A 9,494-nucleotide genomic window follows, 5' to 3' on the forward strand; every position below is an offset into this window, starting at 1 on the left:
TTTTTTGGTTTTTCGAGACAGGGTTTCTCTACACAGCCCTGGCTGTCCTGGAGCTCACTTTGTAGACCAGGCTGGCCTCGAACTCAGAAGTCCGCCTGTCTCTGCCTCCCGAGTGCTGGGATTAAAGGCGTGCAACACCACGCCCGGCCCACTCTACTCTTATCTTTGCTTCTGTCACCCCTATTCATCCTGCAGTTTTTCACATCTTTCCTCGGAAAAGCTTCCCTTGGCCTCTGATGACATGAAGATCCCCACAGCAGCCTCTTTGCACCAGAAGCCTTTATGTGGGGGCACTAGTCATAGCCGCAATTCAGTGTTTGCCTTTGTAATCATCTCTCTATGAGATTTGTAGCTGTGTAAGCACCAAGTCCAGATAAGCCCAGAGCTGTCTTGGCACCAGGCCCCGCCCCCACCACACTACAGATCCTCTACAAAGCTCTGAAACATACTCACCTCTTTGTAGCCGAAGACAATGCGGCCGTCCTGGTGTAGGGCCGCCTGGAAGGTGAAGCTGCCCCTGTCCTCCCGGCCCTGGAGGTAAACGTGGTCCCACTGAACCACAAACACGGTCCCTGGGAAGGGGGAGCAGAGACTTGACTGGGGACCCAAGCAGATATTGTGGTCGGAGATGGGAGCCATTCGTGAGTTTGAGAAGCGGGAACTAAGCAACCCACAGACACCAGCCTGGCTTCCGAGTCATAGAGGCCCCCAAAAGATCCTGTTTCTGCTCCAGCTCCCCAAATTGCTCATCTCTTATGATGTGCACACCTCTCTCTTCCCTCTCCTGATTCCTGGAGACAAAAGGAAAACCTGGAAATGCCCGTCTCCTACGTGAGCAGGGGCTCATGATTGTAAGAGGCAGAGGACAACCCCTCCCCGAAAGCTTCGGCACCTTCATCTGGCTCAACAAGGCTAGACAGCACCACCTCAGTACCCTTCTTACAGGTGAGAAGACAGCACAGGGTAGAACAGGAGGTGGCTGCCTGCCTGTGTGACTGGGCCGAGGGCTCCCGGGAAGAGGTTAGACCAGGGCTACCCACCCCAGTGCTAGGTGAACTATACACTCTGAGGATCTGACCTCACCATTGTCAAAGTAAGCAACTGTGGAGTTGTCAGAGTAGCCGGGGTTGAAGTTGGCCATCAGGGGTGCCACATACTGCGTAGCTGTGAGCATGCGGTGGAGCATGTCCCCCATGAAGATGAAGCCTAAGGAGAGAGAGGTTTGGAGGTATCATCAGAGATGGGTCAGAGGGTTTCCTCTAGGGTTCCCCCCGCCCCCCCCCCCCAGTGGCAGGGGCTAGAAAAGAATCTGATGGCTTCAACCCTTCCCTACCCTGTGGGCTCGGGACTTAGTGAGACAGAAAAATGTCCGAGATTAGAGAATGCTTGCCCTATATCACAAGCGGTAGGAGAAGGGAGAGGAAGTGACTCCCAACCTCTCCTGTTTCAGGAAAGAGGATGAAGGTAACAGGAAGTCAGAGATGTTCCTCATATCAGGGGACCGGAGTCCTTGATCCCTCAGTCTCAGAAACAGAGACTCCAGAGGTCCACGGGCCAGCTGTCCACGGCCAGGACCCAGAGGAATGAACGCATTCTCAGACTCACGCAGGCAGGCACGCACACAGATTTGGGTGGGACAGTCGAGACAGGCCCTGAGTTCCCCACTCCCTCGCCCACCTATCCACCTGTTTTCGGTGAGTCCCCCATGAGCCTCCCTAAGTCGGGCTGAGACCTCCAAGTCCTCCCCGCACCTCACTGGTTTGTCCTTACCTCCGGTTGCTATGGTGATCTGCCGCAGAGGATGCCCATAGAAAGGGAAATCAAAGGACAAGACCACTCTCTGCAGGGACAGGAGAGAGTCCCCATGGGTCGTACGGCCTGCCAGACACAGGTCACCCTCCCTACACCAGACATCAGAGCAATGTGGGCACCAGCATATCCAGGGGAGGGCTCCTCGGATGACAGCCGGGTACCCCACTGAGCTTCCTCTGACTGAACCCGCTCCAGTCACAAATCTCAGGCCATAGCCCCGGGTACTCCCAGGCCACCATTGCTGGCCTAACCCCGGGTACTCCCAGGCCACCATTGCTGGCCTAACCTTGAGCCTCTCGGGGGCCCGGGCTGTCCTGTTAGGCCCAGGCACTCACCGAAGCCTGCCGGTGAGAACTTGAGAGGATCCTGTGGATCTTCACGTGGCTCCGGTTCGCCACAGCCAGGTCCACCCACAGATCCCGGCTTTGTTTCTCACCAGGGCCGTAGACACGGGACACGTAGTAGTTGTGGTTGTCCTCCTGCGGGGACAGAGACAGAGCCTAGAGGTGGCGTGAAGAGCCAGGCAAGCTGGGCACCATCCTCTGCTTCTCCTTACTCAGACTTCCCAATATCCTCCTGGTCCAGCGCACCTGACCTACTGCTTTAGGCCTGAAAGACCCTGCAACACCCTTGGTGGTTCTCCCAAGCCATTCCTCAACAGGTCTGGCTGTTGCTCCTCGTATACTCAACCCTGTCCTGTCCAGACAAGCCAGAGTTACCCTGTAGCTCTGAAGGCTTCAGAGAATGATGTAGGGCAAGTTCAGTACTGGGGACATGATGGAGAAGCCCCAGATAAAGTCTTCGTTTCTAGGACCATGCCTAGATCACAGAGGACACAATCTCTGACCTGCCCTGAGACAAAAAGAGAAATACAACAGCTATAACAACTAGGTCTTAGATGTCTAATGGAGAAGATAGTCAGTCGCCAGTCTTGGGGAGTTGCTAGTCTGATGGCAGAGGCAGGACACAGGCAATGGAGCCCAGGCATAGAAGAACGAACAGAGCAGAAAACAGTAGTGCCCGCTCTCTGCGGTCACCAGATGGAGGAGAGAAGCGAGGGGATAATTTCACATCTCCTCAGGGGATAATTTCACATCTCCCTGTGTGGCTGATGCAGATAACACAGCAGGCTGGGTTTCTTTCCACAGTCTCCCTCTGAGGAGCATCTGGGGCCAACCCTTACAGCAGGCCAGGGAAAGCCAGTGAGCTGAGATGTCTCAGCTCTTCCTGGAGCTGTCCCAAGAGCACCTCACAGGAGGCAGCATTAGGGAGGTCAAAGGCTCCCAAGGCTACCTCGGCTGACTGCGGTGATGCCCCGGGCATCATGGATCATTAATCAGGCTGCAGACACAACAGAGCAAACCGTGTTCTTCCTGCTGAGCAAGCTGACTGCCAGCACTTGGCCTGAGCCCAGTGGAAGCTGGGAACTGGGGCCCTGGCCACTGTCTTGCCTGCAGAGAGGCAGAGCATGGTTCCCTGTGACAAGCGATTCCCTGTGAGAACATTTTGGAGCCCTAGGGTTGGGGTGGGCTGGTGGTGGGGGGGGTTAAGTAAAGAAACATGGGTGGGCAGGGATCCTGCTGGGACCACCTGCTTTTGCCAGGCTACACTCCCATTTCAGTTTAATAAAGACCAGCTCTGGCTGGAGAGAGAGCTCACTCCTAACGAACAGTGTTTTCTGCTCCCTCAGAGGACCAGAGTTCAGTTCCCAACATCCACACTGCAGGGTTCACAACCATCTGCAAACGCCAGCTCTAAGGGATCTGGTCTCTGTGAGCACCCACATGCATATACACATAAATAAAAAGAAAATAAATCTTTTTTAAAAAAATAGAGCTTGGGCTGGTGAGATGGCTCAGTGGGTAAGAGCACCCGACTGTTCTTCCGAAGGTCCGAAGTTCAAATCCCAGCAACCACATGGTGGCTTACAACCATCCCTAACAAGATCTGACTCCCTCTTCTGGAGTGTCTGAAGACAGCTACAGTGTACTTACATAAAATAAATAAATAAAATCTTTAAAAAAAAAAATAGAGCTTAAAATTTTGAAAAAAAATGAAATCGACTCCCCCACCCCCACCCCAACTTGTTAGTTATCTTCTGAGACAGGGTTTCTCTGTGTAGCCCTGGCTAGCTTCTATAGACCAGGCTGGCCTCAAACTCACAAAGATCCTGCCTCTGCCTCCCAAGGGCTGGGATTAAAGGCATGCACCACCACTGCACAGGTTAATTTTAACACATTGTCTCAATCGAGTAGCTCAGGTTGGCCTAGAACTTGCTATGTAGCCAAGACTGGTCTTGAACTCCCAATTCTCCCGCTTCTACCTCTCAAGTGCTTAGGATTTCAGGCATGTGCAACCACGCAGCCTTAGACGACTGTTCCTCTCTTCAACTTCAGCCCCTGACACACAGGAACAAACCAGTCACCTCTGTACCTGTGGACCAAGGTTCTCCCTCACCTTGTCAGTGCTCAACAAGTGTGTGAGCATCAGGTGGCATGTGCTTCTAATCCCAGGGACTTGGAAGGCTAAGGCAGGAGGCTCACGAGTTCAAGGCCAGCCAGAGCTACATAGAGTCTGGGACAACCCAGGTAACTCGCTGAGACTCTGCCCCAAAATACAAGGAATAAAAAAAATAAACACAAAGTAAGCAAAAGCCCAGCTTGGGACCCAGCTCAGCAAGAGAGCACATGCAAGGCATAGGGTTTGGTGCCCAGCAACAGAAGAAATTCCAACAAACTGCATTTGAGGCACAATATGTCCTCTTATGACTAAGAGGCTAGTGAGGGATGGGTTGCGAATTTGGAAATAAACCTGCCTCTCGTCCAAACGCAGGCTAAAGGCCTGGCTGGCACTGAAGAGGAGGAATGGGAAGAACATTCCTATCTTTGGGCATGCTGCGGTGGCTTAAAGCTCAGCCTCCTTAAAGGTGTGCCCAATCCCATTCTCCAGCACCCACAAAGGTGACCTTCCTAGAAACAGAGTCTCCTCAGGTAAGTAGAGTCAAGATCACCCTGGATTAGAGAACTTGGATTCAATGGCTGCTGTCTTTGTTGTTGTTGTTGTTGACGACGGACAGAGTATCTCTGTGTATCCCTGGCTGTCCTGGAACTACCTCTGTAGACCAGGCTGGCCTCAAACCCAGAGATCCAGTTGCCTGCTTCAATTAAAGGCATCAGCCACTACAGCCCAGATGCTGTCTTTATCGCTGGAGGGCAAGAACCAGACAGAGGAAATGAGACCCAGGAAGTCATGTGATCATGGAGGCAGAGACTGGACTGATGTCCTTAGGCCAAGGAGGGACAGGGATGCCCAGGAGTCACTAGGAGCTAAGAGGGTGGCAGGAGTGGCTCTTCCCAGGGCCTCCAGAGGCAGGGTAGCTTCAGACAGACTCTAGGCCCGGGAGAGAATAAATGTCTTACGGCAGAAAATGAATTCACGTACCCTCATCTGTACACTGCTGTGGTTCCCTGGGGGCAACCTGAAGTTGTTTGCCTCCCTCCCTGTCACTCCCTTGCTTAGGACACCCTGGCGCTCAGCTAGAGAGAATGAATGTTGGACCTCTTACCACAATGTACTAGGCCCTGTGGGCCAGAGCCTGGCGTTGCCTAGACAACATGCATTCCAGATTCCTCTTCACTAACAGAGTAAGCAATATGTCCAGCAAACATCAGCACAACAGAAAACAAACTGGCTATGGAGATTTTAATGGGGTCTTTGGGAAGAAATCCACACTTGATCTTAGCCAAAAGGTCGGGAAGTGATAAGGGAAGAAATCCAATTTAACTGCTTGTTCCTGTTAGCTCTTTCCTCTTCTTCCTCCTCTCCCCCTCCTCCTCTTTCTCCTCTTCCTCCTCTTCTTCCTCCTCCTCCTCCTCTTCCTCATCCTTATCCTGTCTAGCATGCAGACCCGATAGCTGGAGCTCCAAAGACCACATTGTAAGTTTAAGGGCAGGTACCACATCCTAAGGATGGAAGGGTACAGAGCTGGGTGGGGCCTAGGTTTTTGATGACGCGTTGGAAGGATGCCTCTTAATTCTCTGATGCCCGTCACCTAAACAAGCCTTAGATGGCAGCGGTCTGGTCCTGTGCCCACCCCTCTCCTGCACCCTCCTTTTTCTCCCTGTTAACTGGGTTTCTCCCTGTTTACTGGGTTTCTCTCTGTTCTGGAAATCATCAACACTTGTCGGCCTTAGGGTCTTGGTGTTTTCTGTCCTTAAATAAAAATTTTTTTCCCATGGTCCAAAAAGGCCTGGTACAAATCCCTGGAGTCCCAGAACTACATCCATCCTCGACTACAGTGAGTTTGGGGCTAGCCTGGGCTGCATGAGACCCTGTCTGGGGCTGGGCTGAAGACGAGACGGCTCAGCTGTTAGAGGATAGGCTTATATCCAACAACATAAGATTTGCTTCCTTCACGTGTGTGAGTGTTTTGCTTGCATATATGTCTGGGTACCAGGAGTGTGCACAGCGCCTGAAGAGGCCAGGAGAGGTCAGCAGATCTCCTGGAACTGGAGTTACAGACTATTGTGAGCCACGAGGTGGGTGCTGAGAATTGAACCTGGGTCCTCCAGAGGAGCAGCAGTGTTCTTAACCTCTGAGCCATCTCTCCAGCCTTTTTTTTTTTTTTTTTAAGATTTATTTATTATACATAGGTACACTGTAGCTGACTTCAGACGCACCAGAAGAGGGCATCAGATCTCATGACGGGTGGTTGTGAGCCACCATGTGGTTGCTGGGATTTGAACTCAGAACCTTTGGAAGAACAGTCAGTGCTCTTACCTGCTGAGGCATCTCGCCAGCCCTCTCCAGTCTTTTTATTTGGTTTTTTTGTTTTTGTTTTTGTTTTTTCGAGACAGGGTTTCTCTGTGTAGCCCTGGCTGTCCTGGAACTCACTTGGTAGACCAGGCTGGCCTCAAACACAGAAATCTGCCTGCCTCTGCCTCCCGAGTGCTGGGATTAAAGACCTGTGCCACCAGGCCCGGCTCTCCAGCCTTTTTAAAGGACTCTTATAGCCATAGGATACGAGTTCCCTCGGGTCAGGGGCTGCATTCCCCTAGGGAGCTCTGGCCCAGAGCAGGGCTGGCTGAGCAGGACTCAGGACTCAGTTCAAGGTCTGCACAAGCTCTGTCTGTTTTGCAGCTTCTATCGTTGGCTCTAGACATGGATAGTGTTACCATGCAGGTACGACAGCAGGAGAAAACAGGATTTCGGGGACTTGAAGGAGTCCCTTGAGCCCCACCCCTTCCCAGGAACTTGAGCAGCCTTGTTGAAGATGATGGTAACTGAGAGAAAAGCCAGCTCTGTCAGCTTCTCAGCTCTGTCAGCTTCTCAGGACTCACAAGGCAAGAGCATCCCCAAACCTGGGAGGAAAGCTGCCACACTCTGACACACAAACATGCCAACACATCACTTGTTACCTCCTTCAGAGAGCGCGGGGAGTCTGGGAATGTGTCTGGATGGCTCATTGCTTTGAGTCCTGTACACCATGGGATAACAGGTAGCACGGGCCACAGCCTGGAACAGCATTGTCCACAGCCAGGTGACACACAGGTCCACAGCCTGTGATAGCCCAACTCTCAGCTGCAGCATTTGAGGGAGGTATATGGGCTCATTCTTGGAGTCCCCTAGGGACCCTCCAGCGACATCTTTGAGGTGACAAAAGATTGCACTTATTCAGATCAAGGGCATTTAAGGAGCTGTCTGTCACCTGTAAGTCTCTCACAGTCACTTCCAGCTGCTAATAGCACAACAGGCTGGGTAAGTGCAGGTTCTGCTCCAGGTGGGAGGAGCCATATGTGACCAATGATGACCCTTCTTGTTGGCAGGTCCTGAAGCATGCAGGCCCTCAAAACATAGACACAAATGGTACACATATATGTACCTCATATGCACCCACACTCCAGGTCACACATGTGTGCATGCACATATAGGCATAGACACACATGTACATACATCTTTGAAAACATACACAAAAAAACATGCACACACATGCAAATGCTCACATATGCAACACATGAGCACACAAGTGTATGGTCACCTACAAATACACATATGCACATCAACAAGACCACATACGTATGCACGCATGTACACACAGCCAGGCAAACAAGGCACAGGTGTGCACACAAGTACACAAAGTTGAACATACACCACACACATAGATATTTGAGCATAAGTGTGCACGGGAATGTGTATTCCTGCACACTAATGCACATTATACAAGTGTACACACACAGGACACACATGCATGGATGCCCACACATGTACAGATAAAGATGCACAGATACAAGCCCACATACATAAGTGTAAACATGTGCATACAGGCACACAGGCTAACACAGGTGTTTGCTCTCATATGTAAAAAACACACATGCACTGACACGCATCTGCACATGTGTATGCACACATACATGCTCACTCAGGTACTTATGTGTGCAAGTGAACACATAAAAACAGGCAGGGGCTCTCTATGCAGCTCAGGCTGATCTTGAACCCGTGAGCCTTGTGCCTCAGCCTCTTTCTTATATGCTGGAATTACCAATAGACTCCACTACAGTAGGCTTCTTCCTTTAAAACCTGCAGGGTCCTGTCCTAGGGTCCTCATCAGATCCCCAACGCCTCACTTCTTCACAGTGGGGAAAGTTCCCACCTTCATAATACCACCCCATGGGGACTGAATTGCAGCACCAGTACAGACCCTCTAGGGATGTAAATCACAGTCTTAGCCCCAGAGGCCACTCAGGCTTCGGTTCTCTCCAAGAGCCAGCAGTTTAGAGAGCAGGGAGGCCCTCAGAGATCATAAGCCAAGCCAGGCCAGGCTCTGCTCAGGCCCTAGCACCGCCAGCACAGTGGCTTGCCAGAGATGACTGCACCAGATGGCCCCACCCAAAGTCATCCTCAGGCCCCACACAGGCCCCAACCTGCCCCTTCTCCTAGCGTGGGTGACTCTTACAGAACATCCCAGCCAGGAGCTATTCCTACTCAGAGTGTTGGCCGAGGAACTGTGGGTGGTTAGGGGAGCCAGATGAAGCTCAGTTGGGAGGTGAAATGGTCAAGGCAGGGGGAGGTGGGGAGCCAAGAGGGAGAAGAGGGCAAGGTGGTATTCGTGGTGCTGGCACAGCGCCAAGCTGGCGTTTCACAGACACCACTCCCAGCCATTCTAGAGGCCTATTTTCTTTTTTGTTTTTGTTTTTTTGTTTTGTTTTGTTTTGTTTTGAGACAAGGTCTCTCTACATAGCCTTGTTTATCCTGGAACTTACTATATAGACAAGCCTGGCCTCTAACTCACAGAGATCCACCTGCTTCTGCCTCCTGGGTGCTGGGACTAAAGATGTGTACCACCACACCCAAACCCCCATTTTCTAAGTGGTGAAACTAAGGCCTCAGGTCACTAACCTATTTGGCCTCAGGTCACTAACCTATTTGGAGCCACATCAAAGTCAGTGATTGGGCTCCAGGTGGGTGTGTGATCTGCGCTCTGTCTACTGTCCGTCAGGTCTTTCCGCAGCTGTCTCCCTAGAAGGTGACCTGGGACACTTCTCTGTTGAGAATTAAAATCTCTCGCATCACCATGCTATGGTACACATCGGGAATCCCAGCTCTTCAGGAGGCTGAGGTAGGAGGTCTATGACATCTTCAAGGCAGCCCCAGCCAACACTGTGAAACTCAAAAAAAAAAAAAAA

The 9,494-nt window shown here is 51.6% G+C and overlaps 1 protein-coding gene across 1 annotated transcript in view; it reads right to left on the reverse strand.

The window, feature by feature from the left end:
- The window catches only part of Plxdc1 (plexin domain containing 1), a 55,640-nt gene that overhangs the window by 29,846 nt on the left and 16,300 nt on the right, over positions 1 to 9,494 (reverse strand). Inside the window, exons 3-6 of the mRNA XM_021212842.1 lie at positions 2,148 to 2,291; positions 1,771 to 1,840; positions 1,084 to 1,206; positions 454 to 572 (exon numbers count right to left, since the gene is read on the reverse strand). Coding sequence (XP_021068501.1) covers positions 454 to 572; positions 1,084 to 1,206; positions 1,771 to 1,840; positions 2,148 to 2,291 — 456 coding nt within the window. The remainder of the gene's footprint in view (positions 1 to 453; positions 573 to 1,083; positions 1,207 to 1,770; positions 1,841 to 2,147; positions 2,292 to 9,494) is intronic.

The sequence above is a fragment of the Mus pahari genome, chromosome 14 (assembly GCF_900095145.1).
Source record: "Mus pahari chromosome 14, PAHARI_EIJ_v1.1, whole genome shotgun sequence".
Classification (NCBI taxonomy): domain Eukaryota; kingdom Metazoa; phylum Chordata; class Mammalia; order Rodentia; family Muridae; genus Mus; species Mus pahari.